The 20,154-nt window shown below is 47.1% G+C and overlaps 1 protein-coding gene across 1 annotated transcript in view; it reads right to left on the bottom strand.

The window, feature by feature from the left end:
• Positions 1-9,643: 9,643 nt before the first annotated feature.
• Positions 9,644-20,154, bottom strand: part of LOC118965582 (alpha-N-acetylgalactosaminide alpha-2,6-sialyltransferase 5-like) — a 47,076-nt gene continuing 36,565 nt past the window's right edge. Inside the window, exons 4-6 of the mRNA XM_090182986.1 lie at positions 17,458-17,636; positions 13,069-13,176; positions 9,644-12,927 (exon numbers count right to left, since the gene is read on the bottom strand). Of these exons, the coding sequence (XP_090039112.1) occupies positions 12,699-12,927; positions 13,069-13,176; positions 17,458-17,636 (516 nt within the window). The 3' untranslated portion in view covers positions 9,644-12,698. The remainder of the gene's footprint in view (positions 12,928-13,068; positions 13,177-17,457; positions 17,637-20,154) is intronic.

Genomic DNA, 20,154 nt, shown 5'->3' on the forward strand with positions numbered 1-20,154 from the left:
AAACATTTCCGCAGCATTGAAGGTCCCCATGAACACAGTGGCCTCCATCATCTTTGAATTTTTGGAACCACCAAGACTCGTTTTAGAGCTGGACGCCCGGCCAAACTGAAAAATCGGGGGAGAAGGGCCTTGGTCAGGGTGGTGACCAAGAACCTGATGGTCACTCTGACAGAGCTCCAGAGTTCCTCTGTGGAGATGGGAAACCTTCCAGAAGGAGAATGATCTCTGCAGCACTCCACCAATGAGGCCTTTATGGTAGAGTGGCCAGACAGAAGCCACTCTTCAGTAAAAGGCACATGACAGCCTGCTTGAACTTTGCCAAAAGGCACCTAAATTACTCTCAGATCATGAGAAACAAGATTATTGATGAAAACCTTTTCAAGTTCGCTCAGGACCTTAGACTGGGGCGAAGGTTCACCTTCCAACAGAACAATGAGTGGCTTCGGGAATGCCCTTGAGTCAGGAATGTCCTTGAGTGGCCCAGCCAGATCCCGGACTTCAACCTGATCGAACATCTCTGGAGAGACCTGAAAATAGCTGTGCAGCGACGCTCCCCATCCAACCTGACAGAGCTTGAGAGGATCTGCAGAGAAGAATGGGAGAAACTCCCCAAAAACAGGTGTACCAAGCTTGTAGACTCATACCCAAGAAGACTTGAGGCTGTAATCGCTGCCAAAGGTGCTTCAACAAAGTACTGACTAAAGGGTCAGAATACTTATGGAAATGTGATATTTAAAATAAAAAAATTGCAAACATTTCTAAAAACCTGTTTTCGCTTTGGAATTATGGGGTATTGTGATGCCATTATGGGGTGTTGTGATGGCATTATGGGGTATTGTGATGTCATTATGAGGTATTGTAATGTCATTATGGGGTATTGTGATGTCATTATGGGGTGTTGTGTGTAGATTGATGAGGGAAAAAAACTATTTAAACCATTTTAGAATAAGGCTGTAACGTAACAACATGTGGATAAAGTCAAGGGGTCTGAATACTTTCCGAATACACTGTACCTTATTCAGATAGTTGAGGGTCATGTTCCCATGTTCCCTGACCAAATTGCAGGTAATACATTGCATCAACCAATAGTTGCATAGCATGTCATTTCCACGCAGTCGGGCATTAGATTGATATACCGCTATATGATATGGGTGGCATTCCTGCCTGACTACATTGCAGACCAGATCAAAGCTTGGAAAGGTGTTTAACATATCAGCTAACCACATCATATGATATAGCAATGTAATGCCCGACTGTGGATGACGTGGCGCACAGCCATTGGTTGATACACTGCAACATCTTCAACGTAATCAGGCAGGAACACCACCACTATGTGGTTTGGTGATATGTTCAACACTAGCCTCGCGTGGCCATCCTTCCAATACGTTCACCACTAGTCTCGCGTGGCCATCCTTCCAATATGTTCACCACTAGTCTCGCGTGGCCATCCTTCCAATATGTTCAACACTAGTCTCGCGTGGCCATCCTTCCAATATGTTCAACACTAGTCTCGCGTGGCCATCCTTCCAATATGTTCACCACTAGTCTCGAGTGGCCATCCTTCCAATATGTTCAGCACTAGCCTCGCGTGGCCATCCTTCCAATATGTTCAACACTAGCCTCGCGTGGCCATCCTTCCAATATGTTTAACACTAGCCTTGCGTGGCCATCCTTCCAATATGTTCAACACTAGCCTCACGTAGCTCAAGTACTGACTAAAGGGTCAGAATACTTATGGAAATGTGATATTTAAAATAAAAAAATTGCAAACATTTCTAAAAACCTGTTTTCGCTTTGGAATTATGGGGTATTGTGATGCCATTATGGGGTGTTGTGATGGCATTATGGGGTATTGTGATGTCATTATGAGGTATTGTAATGTCATTATGGGGTATTGTGATGTCATTATGGGGTGTTGTGTGTAGATTGATGAGGGAAAAAAACTATTTAAACCATTTTAGAATAAGGCTGTAACGTAACAAAATGTGGATAAAGTCAAGGGGTCTGAATACTTTCCGAATACACTGTACCTTATTCAGATAGTTGAGGGTCATGTTCCCATGTTCCCTGACCAAATTGCAGGTAATACATTGCATCAACCAATAGTTGCATAGCATGTCATTTCCACGCAGTCGGGCATTAGATTGATATACCGCTATATGATATGGGTGGCATTCCTGCCTGACTACATTGCAGACCAGATCAAAGCTTGGAAAGGTGTTTAACATATCAGCTAACCACATCATATGATATAGCAATGTAATGCCCGACTGTGGATGACGTGGCGCACAGCCATTGGTTGATACACTGCAACATCTTCAACGTAATCAGGCAGGAACACCACCACTATGTGGTTTGGTGATATGTTCAACACTAGCCTCGCGTGGCCATCCTTCCAATATGTTCAACACTAGCCTCGCGTGGCCATCCTTCCAATATGTTCACCACTAGCCTCGCGTGACCATCCTTCCAATATGTTCACCACTAGCCTCGCGTGGCCATCCTTCCAATATGTTCACCACTAGTCTCGCGTGGCCATCCTTCCAATATGTTCACCACTAGTCTCGCGTGGCCATCCTTCCAATATGTTCACCACTAGTCTCGCGTGGCCATCCTTCCAATATGTTCAACACTAGTCTCGCGTGGCCATCCTTCCAATATGTTCAACACTAGCCTCGCGTGGCCATCCTTCCAATACGTTCACCACTAGCCTCGCGTGGCCATCCTTCCAATACGTTCAACACTAGCCTTGCGTGGCCATCCTTCCAATATATTCACCACTAGTCTCGCGTGGCCATCCTTCCAATATGTTCAACACTAGCCTCACGTGGCCATCCTTCCAATAAGTTCACCACTAGTCTCGCGTGGCTATCCTTCCAACATGTTCAGCACTAGCCTCGCGTGGCCATCCTTCCAATATGTTCAACACTAGCCTCGCGTGGCCATCCTTCCAATATGTTTAACACTAGCCTCGCGTGGCCATCCTTCCAATATGTTCAACACTAGCCTCGCGTGGCCATCCTTCCAATACGTTCACCACTAGCCTCGCGTGGCCATCCTTCCAATACGTTCAACACTAGCCTCGCGTGGCCATCCTTCCAATATGTTCACCACTAGTCTCGCGTGGCCATCCTTCCAATATGTTCAACACTAGCCTCACGTGGCCATCCTTCCAATAAGTTCACCACTAGTCTCGCGTGGCCATCCTTCCAATAAGTTCACCACTAGTCTCGCGTGGCCATCCTTCCAATATGTTCACCACTAGTCTCGCGTGGCCATCCTTCCAATATGTTCAGCACTAGCCTCGCGTGGCCATCCTTCCAATATGTTCAACACTAGCCTCGCGTGGCCATCCTTCCAATATGTTTAACACTAGCCTTGCGTGGCCATCCTTCCAATATGTTCACCACTAGCCTCGCGTGGCCATCCTTCCAATATGTTCACCACTAGCCTCGCGTGGCCATCCTTCCAATACGTTCAACACTAGCCCCGCGTGGCCATCCTTCCAATACGTTCAACACTAGTCTCGAGTGGCCATCCTTCCAATATGTTCAACACTAGCCTCGCGTGGCCATCCTTCCAATATGTTCACCACTAGTCTCGCGTGGCAATCCTTCCAATATGTTCACCACTAGTCTCGCGTGGCCATCCTTCCAATATGTTCACCACTAGTCTCGAGTGGCCATCCTTCCAATATGTTCAGCACTAGCCTCGCGTGGCCATCCTTCCAATATGTTCAACACTAGCCTCGCGTGGCCATCCTTCCAATATGTTTAACACTAGCCTTGCGTGGCCATCCTTCCAATATGTTCAACACTAGCCTCACGTGGTCATCCTTCCAATATGTTCACCACTAGCCTCACGTGGCCATCCTTCCAATACGTTCAACACTAGCCCCGCGTGGCCATCCTTCCAATACGTTCAACACTAGTCTCGAGTGGCCATCCTTCCAATATGTTCAACACAAGCCTCGCGTGGCCATCCTTACAATATGTTCACCACTAGTCTCGCGTGGCCATCCTTCCAATATGTTCAACACTAGTCTCGCGTGGCCATCCTTCCAATATGTTCACCACTAGTCTCGCGTGGCCATCCTTCCAATATGTTCACCACTAGTCTCGCGTGGCCATCCTTCCAATATGTTCACCACTAGTCTCGCGTGGCCATCCTTCCAATATGTTCAACACTAGCCTCACGTGGCAATCCTTCCAATATGTTCAACACTAGCCTCGTGTGGCCATCCTTCCAATACGTTCACCACTAGTCTCGCGTGGCCATCCTTCCAATACGTTCACCACTAGCCTCGCGTGGCCATCCTTCCAATACGTTCAACACTAGCCTCGCGTGGCCATCCTTCCAATAAGTTCACCACTAGTCTCGCGTGGCCATCCTTCCAATATGTTCAACACTAGCCTCACGTGGCCATCCTTCCAATAAGTTCACCACTAGTCTCGCGTGGCCATCCGTCCAATACGTTCACCACTAGCCTCGCGTGGCCATCCTTCCAATACGTTCAACACTAGCCTCGCGTGGCCATCCTTCCAATATGTTCACCACTAGTCTCGCGTGGCCATCCTTCCAATATGTTCAACACTAGCCTCACGTGGCCATCCTTCCAATAAGTTCACCACTAGTCTCGCGTGGCCATCCTTCCAATACGTTCAACACTTGCCTCGCGTGGCCATCCTTCCAATACGTTCAACACTAGCCTCGCGTGGCCATCCTTCCAATACGTTCACCACTAGTCTCGCGTGGCCATCCTTCCAATATGTTCAGCACTAGCCTCGCGTGGCCATCCTTCCAATACGTTCAACACTAGACTCGCGTGGCCATCCTTCCAATACGTTCAACACTAGCCTCGCGTGGCCATCCTTCCAATATGTTCAACACTAGCCTCGCGTGGCCATCCTTCCAATATGTTTAACACTAGCCTCGCGTGGCCATCCTTCCAATATGTTCAACACTAGCCTCGCGTGGCCATCCTTCCAATACGTTCAACACTAGCCTCGCGTGGCCATCCTTCCAATATGTTCAACACTAGCCTCGCGTGGCCATCCTTCCAATATGTTTAACTCGCGTGGCCATCCTTCCAATATGTTTAACACTAGCCTCGCGTGGCCATCCTTCCAACATGTTTAACACTAGCCTCGCGTGGCCATCCTTCCAATATGTTCAACACTAGCCTCGCGTGGCCATCCTTCCAATATGTTCACCACTAGCCTCGCGTGGCCATCCTTCCAATATGTTCACCACTAGCCTCGCGTGGCCATCCTTCCAATATGTTCACCACTAGCCTCGCGTGGCCATCCTTCCAATACGTTCAACACTAGTCTCGCGTGGCCATCCTTCCAATATGTTCAACACTAGCCTCCGTAGCCATCCTTCCAAATCTTGTCTTGGAAGTCTGGAGAAATCCAGTATAGGATTCTGGGTTTGAATGGAAGTTTAGTTTTTTTGTTCAAACCCTTATCTATCTACCTAACTAACTGGTTGATACGTTCATCATGTTAGTTACTACTGGGTTTGGAGCGAAAACCTGCAGGATGTTCGCTCTCTAGGAACAGAGATGCGCAGACCTGCAGAGATGCGCAGTAGTGATTTGGGATTTTGTAAAAAAATTTTTTTTTTAAAGTAGAGGCCAATAAATCATCAGATAATCTGAACCAATTAATTAAGCTAATCTATTATATTAACTAACCAATAAATTAAGAAGCAATGAAGTCCACGCACCCATTTCAACCTGCAAAATGGAACGCACCCACGGGCTAGCAATATCAATAAAGCTAGCCAACTGGGCCACGAGCTGCCGGAGCTCGTTCAGAGGTGATGTTTAAAACAATGTTTTAAGTTTAGGAGCTGCAAATGCAATACTCACTTATTATTTATTTTATGGGGGGAATTTTACCCGTTTTTCTCCCCAATTTCATGGTATCCAATTGTTGTAGCAGCTACTATCTTGTCTCATAGCTACAACTCCTGTACCGGCTCGGGAGAGACGAAGGTTGAAAGTCACGCGTCCTCCGATACACAACCCAACCAAGCCGCACTGCTTCTTAACACAGCGCGCATCCAACTCGGAAGCCAGCCGCACCAATGTGTCAGAGGAAACACTGTGCACCGGGCCACAGGAGTCGCTGGTGCGCGATGAGACAAGGACACCCCTACCGACCAAGCCCTCCCTAACCCGGACGACGCTTTGCCAACTGTGCGTCGCCCCACGGACCTCCGGGTCGCGGGCGGTTACGACAGAGCCTGGGCGCGAACCCAGGGACTCTGATGGCACAGCTGGCACTGCAGTACAGCGCCCTTAATCACTGCGCCACCCGGGAGGCCTGCTTATCATTTATTAATGACCACTTTGCTTCCTATGGTGGACAAGGGAGGTCATGGTTGTTGACGGAAATGTGATCTGGCGTTATTGTGTCATTGTCAATACAGTACATCTACACAACACAATATGAAACGTTGATTTAAACCTTCTGGCCAGCTAGTGGCGTCCCACTGAATGATTCACATCGCTTGATTTCTGATGATTGTTCTCCATTATTTGACTGATTGCTGTTATATGGGGTGGCTAGACAGCCGTTTTCAAGTCTTTGCCATAGATTTTCAAGTAGGTTTAAGTCAAAACTGTAACTCGGCCGCTCAGGAACAATCACTGTCGTCTTGGTTACCATCTCCAGTGTAGAGCTGGCCCTGGGTTGTAGGTTATTGTCCTGCTGAAAGGGGAGTTTGTCTCTTGGTATCTGTTGGAAAGTAGACTGAACCAGGTTTTCGTCTAGGATTTAGCTTGTGCTTAGCTCTATTTTGTTTATTTTTATCCTAAAAAGCTCAGACCCACCAGGACAGGTTGTTGAAATGAGACGGGTTGTGTAGAGAAGCCCAGACACTCTTGTGTCAGACCCACCAGGACAGGTTGTTGAAATGAGACGGTCGGCTAGAGAAGCCCAGACACTCCTGTGTCAGACCCACCAGGACAGGTTGTTGAAATGAGACGGTCGGCTAGAGAAGCCCAGACACTCCTGTGTCAGACCCACCAGGGCAGGTTGTTGAAATGAGACGGTTCGGGAAGAGAAGCCCAGACACTCCTGTGTCAGACCCACCAGGACAGGTTGTTGAAATGAGACGGTTCGGGAAGAGAAGCCCAGACACTCCTGTGTCAGACCCACCAGGGCAGGTTGTTGAAGTGAGACGGTTCGGGTAGAGAAGTAAAAGCTCCTTAGAGGCTGATTGAGGAAGTAGAAATGTGTTATTGAAATGCAGTGTTCACAACGCAAAGAGGTAACCAGGATTTATAGAGAATTGTTATTGTAATTGTTATTGTTTAATCTTGTAAGGGTAAAGTCATATCTTGACAAGCGGGATGTGGTGTATATTGTATCCAAGGCCACGTGACCACTTAGTATTTCTAAGACAAAAAGATACAACAGTATTCAGGACAAAAAGTTAATTTCTTTGCCATGTTTTTTCTATTTGACTTTAGCACCTTGTTGCAAACAGGAAGCATGTTTTGGAATATTTTTATTCTCTACAGACTTCCTTCTTTTCACTCTGTCCTTTAGGTTAGTATTGTGGAGTAACTACAATGTTGTTGATCCATCCTCAGTTTTCTCCCATCACAGCCATTCAACCCTGAAACGACCAATAGGTGGGCCTCTTTAGTGGGGCAGTGGTCTAAGACACTGCATCACAGTGCTAGCTGTGCCATCCTGGTTCTGGTCCAGGCTCTGTCGCAGCCGGCCGCGACCGGGAGACCCATAGGGGGGCGCACAATTGGCCCAGCTTCATCCGGGTGTCAAGGGGTGGGTGTAGCTGGTGCATGGAAGTCAGCCGCAGGAGAGCAGAGATGAACGAACAAAGCACTTTACTGAGACAATCATAATACAGAACCGCGTGCCAACCTTGACAATAAACAATTACACACACAGGCATGGGGGGAACAGAGGGTTAAATACACGACAAGTAATGAGGAAATGTAAACCAGGTGTGTGGGAAAACAAGACAAAACAAATGGAAAATGAAAGGTGGATTGGCGATGGCTAGAAGACTGGTGACGTCGACCGCTGAACGCCGCCCTAACAAGGAGAGGAACCGACTTTGGCGGAAGTTGTGACAATGGGTTTGGCTGGCAGGGATGTCCTTGTCCCATCGCGCTCTAGCGACTCATGTGGCGGGCCGGGCGCAGAGCACGCTGACACTGTCGCCAGGTGTACGGTGTTTCCTCCGACACATTGGTGCGGCTGACTTCTGGGTTAAGCGGGCGTTGTGTCAGGAAGCTTTGTGCTCTGGAGGACGCACGGCTCTCGACCTTCGCCTCTCCCGAGTCCGTACGGGAGTTGCAGCGATGAGACAAGACTGCAACTACCAATTAGATACCACGAAATTAGGGAGAAAAAGGGGTATATATAAAAAATATTTTAAAAAATAGGTGCCCTTCTTTGTGAAACATTGGAAAACCTCACGGAACTTTGTGGTTGAATCTGAGTTTGAAATTCACTACAGAGATGAGGTAGCCGTGAGGCACAGAGATGAGGTAGCCGTGAGGTACAGAGATGAGGTAGCCGTGGGGTACAGAGATGAGGTAGCCGTGAGGTACAGAGATGAGGTACAGAGATGAGGTAGCCGTGGGGTACTGAGATGAGGTAGCCGTGAGGTACAGAGATGAGGTAGCCGTGAGGTACAGAGATGAGGTACAGAGATGAGGTAGCCGTGAGGTACAGAGATGAGGTAGCCGTGGGGTACAGAGATGAGGTAGCCGTGAGGTACAGAGATGAGGTACAGAGATGAGGTAGCCGTGAGGTACAGAGATGAGGTTCAACAATCATGTTAAACTGGTTGTGTGGTAATAACAGATATTTGTTGATAGTAATGTTTCCCTGGTGAGATCAAACATCTCGGACCCTGAGAAGCCCACCTCACATTCCCGAGACTAGTAACTAACTACAGGATCAATACAATTAAGAGTACCAGGATCAATCATGATCCTGAACTGAAGCTGTAAAGCTATGAATAGATTTAGCTACTGTAAATGGCTGTGGTTGGATGTGTGTGTGTGTGTGTGTGTGTGTGTGTGTGTGTGTGTGTGTGTGTGTGTGTGTGTGTGTGTGTGTGTGTGTGTGTGTGTGTGTGTGTGTGTGTGTGTGTGTGTGTGTGTGTGTGTGTGTGTGTGTGTGTGTGTGTGTGTGTCAGCAGTGTAACAGTCCCATTTATACAGCCTTGTGTAGATGCTGCAGAATGACACGACAGACAGGAGACGGATGAAGATGGAGGACCGGGGCTGCAGGAATGTAGAGGCTTTCATCCAAACACTCACACGTCGTGTGGGAAAACATCTCTGCCGGTGACACCTGTCACTCTCCTTGCTCTGAGAGAAGCGGAGAGAGGAGAGCGTTTGACATGTGTAACGCGTGGTCATAGACTGGCAGTCAGAGTGAAGGGTGTCTGTGAGTGTGTGTGCGTGTGCGTGTGTGTGTCAGAGTCAGAGTGAAGGATGTTAAGTCTTCATATGTCTCTGGCTCTGACAGAACGGGAGAATAATCCCAACTCAACCGCAGCGCTCTGAGGACAAACCTCATCTTCATCACAAATGGCACACTATTCCCTATTTAGTTTTGAACACACGTCTCATCTCAAAAAACGGTTAATGTAAGGGTAATTACAGTAGTTACAGAATTACAGTAGTGTTAATGTAATGGCAATTACAGTAGTTACAGAATTACAGTAGTGTTAATGTAATGGTAATTACAGTAGTTACAGAATTACAGTAGTGTTAATGTAATAGTAATTACAGTAGTTAGAGAAATTACAGTACTGTTAATGTAATGGTAATTACAGAAGTTACAGAATTACAGTAGGGTTAATGTAATGGTAATTACAGTAGTTACAGAATTACAGTAGTGTTAATGTAATAATAATTACAGTAGTTACAGAATTACAGTAGTGTTAATGTAATAGTGAATACAGTTGTTACAGAATTACAGTAATGTTAAAGTAATGGTAATTACAGAAGTTACAGAATTACAGTAGGGTTAATGTAATGGTAATTACAGTAGTTACAGAATTACAGTAGTGTTAATGTAATAGTAATTACAGTAGTTACAGAATTACAGTAGTGTTAATGTAATAGTAATTACAGTAGTGTTAATGTAATAGTAATTACAGTAGTTACAGAATTACATTACTGTTAATGTAACAGTAATTACAGTAGTTACTGAATTACAGTAGTGTTCATGTAATAGTAATTACAGTAGTGTTAATGTGATAGTAATTACAGTAGTTACATAATTACAGTACTGTTAATGTAACAGTAATTACAGTAGTTACTGAATTACAGTAGTGTTCATGTAGTAGTAATTACAGTTACAACAATAGCCCAATATGCAGTGAGTGAGTCTCTATCTGAGTGCAATGTCCAATGCTGTTACCTCTGTTATACACTGAGTAAAAAGGGGTAGTAGGTGCCAGGCTCACCGGTTTGTGTCAAGAACTGCAACGCTGCTGGATTTTTCATGCTCAATAGTTTCCCGTGTGTATGAAGAATGTTCCACCAACCAAAGGACAGCTGACTTGACACAACTGTGGGAAGCATTGGAGTCAACATGGGCCAGCATCCCTGTGGAACGCTTTCGACACCTTGTACAGTCCATGCCCCGACTAATTGAGGCTGTTCTGAGGGCAAAATGGGGGGAGTGCAACTCACTATTAGGAAGTGCAGAACCACCCAGTGTCCTAACTTCAGACTGAGGTGGAACATACACAGTGATATTTCCTTTGTTTCAGACTAAATGAAAAATACAGGCCAGTCTAACCTGAAGGTGACATAAGTGTTCCACAGGAAGGTATTGTTCCTCTCTGAGCCCTTCCACTGTTTGACCATGGTCTACTCCATCTCTGAGCCCTTCCACTGTTTGACCATGGTCTACTCCATCTCTGAGCCCTTCCACTGTTTGACCATGGTCTACTCCATCTCTGAGCCCTTCCACTGTTTGACCATGGTCTACTCCATCTCTGAGCCCTTCCACTGTTTGACCATGGTCTACTCCATGTAGACTCATCCAGTGCATCCAACCGTATTTGGTCCTTGCAGTTGTCCATGACAGATAACAAGAGGAGGACTGTGGATCCTCCCTGAAGGACTCTGTTCTGTATGGACCAGTTCCAGTTGGACCAGTATCTGACCAGTACCAGTTGGACCAGTATCTGACCAGTACCAGTTGGACCAGTATCTTACCAGTTGGACCAGTATCTGACCAGTTGGACCAGTACCAGTTGGACCAGTATCTGACCAGTACTAGTTGGACCAGTATCTGACCAGTACCAGTTGGACCAGTATCTGACCATTTGGACCAGTACCAGTTGGACCAGTATCTGACCAGTACCAGTTGGACCAGTACCAGTTGGACAAGTATCTTACCAGTTGGACCAGTACCAGACCATTTAGACCGGTACCATTTGAACCAGTACCAGTTGGACCAGTACCAGTTGTGGTCAGAAGGCTTTGGACCATCCCATGCGGTCCAGCCTGCTCCAGCCCAGTCCTCAGTCCAATTGAGCTGCACCTCTTCCACAGACGCTCAGCGATCCCCATCCCGGTCCCTCTCCCGGTCACCAGTCACGTATTCTGATCCTGACCTTCTCTGTCTCCCCCTGCGTGCGGTTAGCGTGGGTTTAGCGGGGGTCAGTGTGGGTCAGCGGGGTCAGCAGGGTCAGCGGTTAGCGGGAATCAGCGGTGGTCAGCTGTTAGTGGGGTCAGTGGTTAGCGGGGGGATAGTGGTTAGCGGGGTGGCAGCGGTTAGCGGGGATCAGTGGTTAGCGGTGATCAGTGGTTAGCGGGGGTCAGCGGTTAGCAGTGGTCAGTGGTTAGCGGGGGTCAGTGGTTAGCAGTGGTCAGTGGTTAGCGGGGGTCAGCGGTCAGCGGGGGTCAGTGGTTAGCGGGGGTCAGCGGTCAGCGGGGGTCAGTGGTTAGCGGAGGTCAGTGGTTAGCGGGGTCAGTGGTTAGCGGGGGGTCAGTGGTTAGTGGTGGTCAGCGGTTAGCAGGTTCAGCGGTCAGCTGGGGTCAGTGGTTAGCGGTTAGCGGGGGTCAGTGGTTAGCGGTGGTCAGTGGTTAGCGGTGGTCAGCGGTTAGCAGGTTCAGCGGTCAGCTGGGGTCAGTGGTTAGCGGTTAGCGGGGGTCAGTGGTTAGCAGTGGTCAGTGGTTAGCGGGGGTCAGTGGTTAGCAGTGGTCAGTGGTTAGCGGGGGTCAGTGGTTAGCGGGGGTCAGTGGTTAGCAGTGGTCAGTGGTTAGGGGGTTCAGCGGTCAGCGGGGGTCAGTGGTTAGCAGTGGTCAGTGGTTAGCGGGGGTCAGTGGTTAGCAGTGGTCAGTGGTTAGCGGGGGTCAGTGGTTAGCAGTGGTCAGTGGTTAGCGGTGGTCAGTGGTTAGCGGTGGTCAGCGGTTAGCAGGTTCAGCGGTCAGCTGGGGTCAGTGGTTAGCGGTTAGCGGGGGTCAGTGGTTAGCAATGGTCAGTGGTTAGCGGGGGTCAGTGGTTAGCAGTGGTCAGTGGTTAGCGGTGGTCAGCGGTTAGCAGGTTCAGCGGTCAGCTGGGGTCAGTGGTTAGCGGTTAGCGGGGGTCAGTGGTTAGCAGTGGTCAGTGGTTAGCAGTGGTCAGTGGTTAGCAGTGGTCAGTGGTTAGCGGTGGTCATTGGTTAGCGGGGATCAGTGGTTAGTGGGGGTCAGTGGTTAGCGGGGTCAGCGGCGGGGGCTCCCAGTCAGGCTGGTAGAAGTGGATGTTGAAGGTTCGAGCCCAGCTGGTGAAGACCCTCTTCTCTGTGATAAAGCGGTGATGGCTGCCCCTGCGGTCCCGCTCATGGCTGATGTACATGGCACACTCCTCTGGACCGAGGGGCTCGTAGTAGTGGTAGGGGGAGGGGGAGGATGGGGGCTGGGGCTCTCTAGGAGGGGCAACAGGAACACAGGATAGATTATTAGAGGGAGAGAGAGAGAGACAGAGAGAGACAGAGACAGAGACAGAGACAGAGACAGAGAGAGAGACAGAGACAGAGAGAGAGAGAGAGAGAGAGATCAATTCTCACCTGCAGTGGTCTGGAGCCACCATGCCATAGACATTGATCCGGTCACACAGCTCCAGAGCTATGGTCATAGTGAACCAACCAGTACTCAACCACGAGTTAGAGATTCGCCTGGAGGAGGGGGAGGGAGAGAGGGAAAAAGGGGGGGGGGGGGGGGGGGTAGAGAGAGGGGAGACAGGGAGGAGGGGGAGGTGGAATGAGGTTATAGAAGATTGTCTGGCATAGGTAATCAGTAACTCCCATGTCCATGTAAACTCATCCACTCATCCATCCATCTCTCTCTCAATTAAATTAAATGGGTGTTATTGGCATAGGAAACAAATATTTAAATTACCAAAGCAATTGAAATAGATAATAAAGAAAAGTGAAATTTAAAAAAAAAAAACATCTCTGCAGCTCTCCACCAATCAGACCTTTATGGTAAAGAGGCCAGATGGAAGCCACTCCTCAGTAAACGGAACATGACAGTCTGCTGGGAGGGAGTTTGCCTAAAGGCACCTAAAGGACTCTCAGACCATGAGAAGCAAGATTCACTGGTCTGGTGAAACCAAGATTGAACTCGTTGGCCTGAATGCCAAGTGTCCCGTCTACAGGAAACCTGTGGCTTTAGATAGATGTACTTAAGACCCTATTGAAGAAATACTCCCATGAAGAAATCTGCTGGCCGGTAAATGGAAGGGTTTTCAGCGGTTGAATTACATTTATTCAAGGGAACCACGCCTGAGAAGTCCGTAGGAAAGGCGTGTGTAGGAAAGACCTACATTTCACAAGACTGAATCGGGCGCTAAATCCTCCCCAAAGGGATTTTCCTGGTGGTGTCTGCCTGTCTGAAGGGAGCTTGTGTCCCCAATGGCCTCCTATTCCCTATTTAGTGTATTACATTTGACTAGAGATCTATGAGCCCTGGTCAAATGTAGTGCACTATGTAGGGAATAGGGTGCACTATGTAGGGAATAGGGTGCACTATGTAGGGAATAGGGCACACTATGTAGGGAATAGGGTGCCATTTAATCAGATAGGATCCCAGCAGCAGACAGACTCCCAGAGCCACGCCTCAGAGCGAGAGAGAGAAAGAGAGAGAGGGAAACAAAGCCTTTCATGCTTTTTGTTTTGTTCAGTATCAATGGGTAGCGATTCAGAATGGAGCACACTATGAACGAGCGAGATGCCTAACTGCCCCCACTATCTGAAAGAGATGAAACTCTGCCCCACTATCTGAGGGAGATCCTTTAGCATGCATGAGAGCACCAGCTGTTCCGGACAACTGTGACGGATTACCAGGACGTGTATGTATTAAAGCTGGAAAGTGTCTTGACTGAAATGTTCAACCTCTCCCTGACCGAGTCTGTAATACCTGCATGTTGCAAACAGACCACCATAGTCCCTGTGCCCAAGAGAGCGAAGGAAACCTCCCTATATTTCTGTCCAGTAGCACTCACGTCGGTAGCCATGAAGTGCTTTGAAAGGATGGTCATGGCTCACATCAACACCATCATGCCAGAAACCCTAGACCCACTCCAATTCACACACCGCCCCGACATAACCACAGGTGACGCAATCTCAATCGCACTCCATACTGCCCTTTCCCACCTGGACAAAAGGAACCCCTATGTGAGAATGCTGTTCATTGACGACAGCTCAGCGTTCAACACCATAGTGCCCACGAAGCTCATCATTAAGCTAAGGACCTTGGGACTAAACACCTGCCTCTGCAACTAGATCCTGGACTTCCTGACCGGACTCCCCCAGGTGGTAAGGGTAGGCAACAACACATCTGCCAAGCCGATCCTCAACACTGGGGCCCCTCAGGGGTGTGTACTTAGTCCCCTCCTGTATTCCCTGTGTTCACCCACGACTGCGTGGCCAAACACGACTCCAACACCATCATTAAGTTGACGTGGTTGGCCTGATCACCGACAACGATGAGACGGCCTACAGGGAGGAGGTCAGAGACCTGGCAGTGTGGTGCATTTCTTTCAATGTGAGCAAGACAAAGGAGATGATCGTGGACTATAGGAAAAGGAGGGCCGAAGAGGCCCCCATTAATATCAATGGGGCTGTAGTGGAGCGGGTCGAGAGTTTCAAGTTCCTTGGTGTCCACATCACCAACGATCTATCATGGTCCAAACACACAGACCGTTGTGAAGAGGGCACGACAACACCTTTACCCCCTCAGGAGACTGAAAAGATTTGGCATGGGTCCCCAGATCCTCAATAAGTTATACAGCTGCACCATCGAGAGCATCCTGACCAGTTGCATCACCGCCTGGTATGGGAGCTGCTTGGTATCTGACCGTAAAGCGCTACAGAAGGTAGTGCGTATGGCACAGTATATCACTGGGGCCAAGCTTCCTGCCATCCAGGACCTATATACTAGGCAGTGTCAAGGAAGGCCCAACATTTTTTTAAAGACTCTAGTCACCCAAGTTATAGACTATTCTCTCTGCTACCACACGGCAAGCGGTACCGGAGCACCAAGTCTAGGACCATAAAGGCTTCTTAACAGCTTTTACCCCCAAGCCATAAGACTGCAGAGCAACTAATCAAATGGCCACCGGACTATTTACATTGGCCCCGCCTTTGTTTTTACACTGCTGCTACTCGCTGTTCATTATCTCTGCAGTCACTTTACAAATCACCTCGACTAACCTGTACCCCCGCACACTGACTAGGTACCGGTACCCCCTGTATATAGCCTCCACATTGACTCTGTACCGGTTCCCCCTGTATACAGCTTCCACATTGACTCTGTACCGGTACCCCCTGTATTTAGCCGTTACCGTAACACCCTGTATATAGAATCCACATTGACTCTGTACCGTAACACCCTGTATATAGCCTCCACATTGACTCTGTACCGTAATACCCTGTAAATAGCCTCCACATTGACTCTGTACCGTAACACCCTGTATATAGCCTCCACATTGACTCTGTACTGTAATACCCTGTATATAGCCTCCACATTGACTCTGTACCGGTACCCCCTGTATATAGCCTCCACATTGACTCTGTACCGTAATACCCTGTATATAGCCTCCACATTGACTCTGTACCGGTACCCCCTGTATATAGCCTCCACATTGACTATGTACCGGTACCCCCTGTATATAGCCTCCACATTGACTCTGTACCGGTACCCCCTGTATATAGCCTCCACATTGACTCTGTACCGGTACCCCCTGTATATAGCCTCCACATTGACTCTGTACCGTAATACCCTGTATATAGCCTCCACATTGACTCTGTACCGTAACACCCTGTATATAGCCTCCACATTGACTCTGTACCGTAATACCCTGTATATAGCCTCCACATTGACTCTGTACCGTAACACCCTGTATATAGCCTCCACATTGACTCTGTACCGTAATACCCTGTATATAGCCTCCACATTGACCCTGTACCGGTACCCCCTGTATATAGCCTCCACATTGACTCTGTACCGTAACACCCTGTATATAGCCTCCACATTGACTCTGTACCGTAACACCCTGTATATAGCCTCCACATTGACTCTGTACCGTAACACCCTGTATATAGCCTCCACATTGACTCTGTACCGTAACACCCTGTATAAAGCCTCCACATTGACTCTGTACCGTAACACCCTGTATATAGCCTCCACATTGACTCTGTACCGTAATACCCTGTATATAGCCTCCACATTGACTCTATACCGTAACACCCTGTATATAGCCTCCACATTGACTCTGTACCGTAACACCCTGTATATAGCCTCCACATTGACTCTGTACCGTAACACCCTGTATATAGCCTCCACATTGACTCTGTACCGTAACACCCTGTATATAGCCTCCACATTGACCCTGTACCGGTACCCCCTGTATATAGCCTCCACATTGACTCTGTACCGTAATACCCTGTATATAGCCTCCACATTGACTCTGTACCGTAATACCCTGTATATAGCCTCGTTATTGTTATGTACATTTACTTTTTGATTTATTCAATTTTTTTCTTTTAGTTTATTTACAAAATATATTAGTAACTCAATTTCTTAAACTGCATTGTTGGTTAAGGGCTTGTAAGTAAGCATTTCACAGTAAGGTTGTTGTATTCAGTAATGTGACAAATACAATTTGATTTGATAAAACATTTTTTGATTTGAGATTAAGTTCTTTCTTCTAAATGAATCATATAAGCTATTTGAAGGGAAGAAAAAGCCTAATTGCCAAGACTGATCACGACTTCTAATGTAACATTTGTAATGTTTTCTGTTCTTTAAAGGAAGCAGTTGACTTATTTATTCAAACTTACTTTGGGAGATAACGCAAGTCTTATAAGTCTCATTCGTGGTTCATCTCAGACTCCGAGCCACTTCTGTTCCACTCATCATTATTAACAGTACTCTAGCTTGCAGGTGAAACTCACCTGTCCTTGCCCGTCTCCCTCTTGAAGAGTTCGTCAAACTGCAGCATCTTCTGCCTGGAGATGATGTAGACCTTTAGTTTGGGCAGCACCTGGTTCATCAACCTCAGGTTGTTGTAGACCAGACCCTTCCCATCCCGCCGCATGTAACTACTGGGCCCCCAGAAGATAAACACTGTGTCCTAGAGGGAGGAGAATGTAATGTTACTACTGATAAACACTGTGTCCTGGAGGGAGGAGAATGTAATGTTACTACTGATAAACACTGTGTCCTGGAGGGAGGAGAATGTAATGTTACTACTGATAAACACTGTGTCCTGGAGGGAGGAGAATGTAATGTTACTACTGATAAACACTGTGTCCTGGAGGGAGGAGAATGTAATGTTACTACTGATAAACACTGTGTCCTGGAGGGAGGAGAATGTAATGTTACTACTGATAAACACTGTGTCCTGGAGGGAGGAGAATGTAATGTTACTACTGATAAACACTGTGTCCTGGAGGGAGGAGAATGTAATGTTACTACTGATAAACACTGTGTCCTAGAGGGAGGAGAATGTAATGTTACTACTGATAAACACTGTGTCCTGGAGGGAGGAGAATGTAATGTTACTACTGATAAACACTGTGTCCTGGAGGGAGGAGAATGTAATGTTACTACTGATAAACACTGTGTCCTGGAGGGAGGAGAATGTAATGTTACTACTGATAAACACTGTGTCCTGGAGGGAGGAGAATGTAATGTTACTACTGATAAACACTGTGTCCTGGAGGGAGGAGAATGTAATGTTACTACTGATAAACACTGTGTCCTGGAGGAAGGAGAATGTAATGTTACTACTGATAAACACTGTGTCCTAGAGGGAGGAGAATGTAATGTTACTACTGATAAACACTGTGTCCTAGAGGGAGGAGAATGTAACGTTACCAACTGTGCTATTTTGTTGAGTTTTTTCACATTGTTTGAAGAATTCGCTGACAAGTAGGTAAACCACCACTACCTTTGGTATTATTGGCCAATAATTGGGGAAAAAAACTGGATGATCTACGATTAAGACTATCCTACCAACGGAACATTAAAAACTGTAAAATCTTATGTTTCACCAAGACGTGGATGAACGACGACACAGATAATATAGAGCTGGCTGGCTTCTCCGTGTATCGGCAGGACAGAGCAGCTACTTCTGGTAAGACGAGGGGGAGGGTCTGTGTCTATTTGTCAATAACAGCTGGTGCGTAATGTCTAATATTAAAGAAGTCTCAAGGTTCTGCTCGCCTGAGGTAGAGTACCTTATGATAAGCTGTAGACCACACTATCTACCAAGAGAGTTCTCATCTGTATTATTCATAGCCATCTATTTACCACCAAACCAATGCTGGCACTAAGACCGCACTCAACCAACTCTATAAGGCCATAAGCAAACAAGAATATGCTCATCCAGAAGCAGCACTCCTAGTGGCCGGGGACTTTAATGCAGGCAAACTTAAATCCATTTTATCTCATTTCTACCAACATGTTAAATATGCAACCAGAGAGAAAAAAACCCTAGACCACCTTTACTCCACACACAGAGACGCATACAAAGCTATCCCTCACCCTCCATTTGGCAAATCTGACCATAATTCTATCCTCCTGATTTCTGCTTACAAGCTAAAATTAAAGCAGGAAGTATCAGTGACTCGCTTAATACAGAAGTGGTCAGATGACGCGGATGCTAAGCTCCAGGATTGATTTGTTGGGACAGACTGGAATATGTTCCGGGATTCATCCAATGGCATTGAAGAGTACACCACCTCAGTCACCAGCTTCATCGATAAGTGCTTCAACGAAGTCATCCCAACAGTCCCCAGTAGATAACACTGTGAAAGCATTATTGAAAACACTTATGCAGGGATTCAATCATAGGTTTCTTTGTCGACAAGCGCACTGCCCTATTGACAATGAGCCTTTTAGAGGGAATTTTATTGAATGTTTTTCACATGCATTAACAACAGTCCTATAGGGTCCCAGTAGTACAACATGCATTAACAACAATCCTATAGGGTCCCAGTAGATAACACTGTGACCTATATTGTCCCCAGTAGATAACACTGTGACCTATATTGTCCCCAGTAGATACCACTGTGACCTATATTGTCCCCAGTAGATAACACTGTGACCTATATTGTCCCCAGTAGTACAACATTCTTCAACAAGAGTCCTAGATTGTCCCCAGTAGATAACACTGTGACCTATATTGTCCCCAGTAGATAACACTGTGACCTATATTGTTCCCAGTAGATAACACTGTGACCTATATTGTTCCCAGTAGTACAACATTCTTCAACAAGAGTCCTAGATTGTCCCCAGTAGATAACACTGTGACCTATATTGTCCCCAGTAGATAACACTGTGACCTATATTGTTCCCAGTAGATAACACTGTGACCTATATTGTTCCCAGTAGATAACACTGTGACCTATATTGTCCCCAGTAGATACCACTGTGACCTATATTGTCCCCAGTAGATAACACTGTGACCTATATTGTCCCCAGTAGTACAACATTCTTCAACAACAGTCCTATATTGTCCCCAGTAGATAACACTGTGACCTATATTGTCCCCAGTAGTACAACATTCTTCAACAAGAGTCCTAGATTGTCCCCAGTAGATAACACTGTGACCTATATTGTCCCCAGTAGATACCACTGTGACCTAT

Source organism: Oncorhynchus mykiss, chromosome 8 (genome assembly GCF_057628025.1).
Source record: "Oncorhynchus mykiss isolate SJ-2025 chromosome 8, ASM5762802v1, whole genome shotgun sequence".
NCBI lineage: Eukaryota > Metazoa > Chordata > Actinopteri > Salmoniformes > Salmonidae > Oncorhynchus > Oncorhynchus mykiss.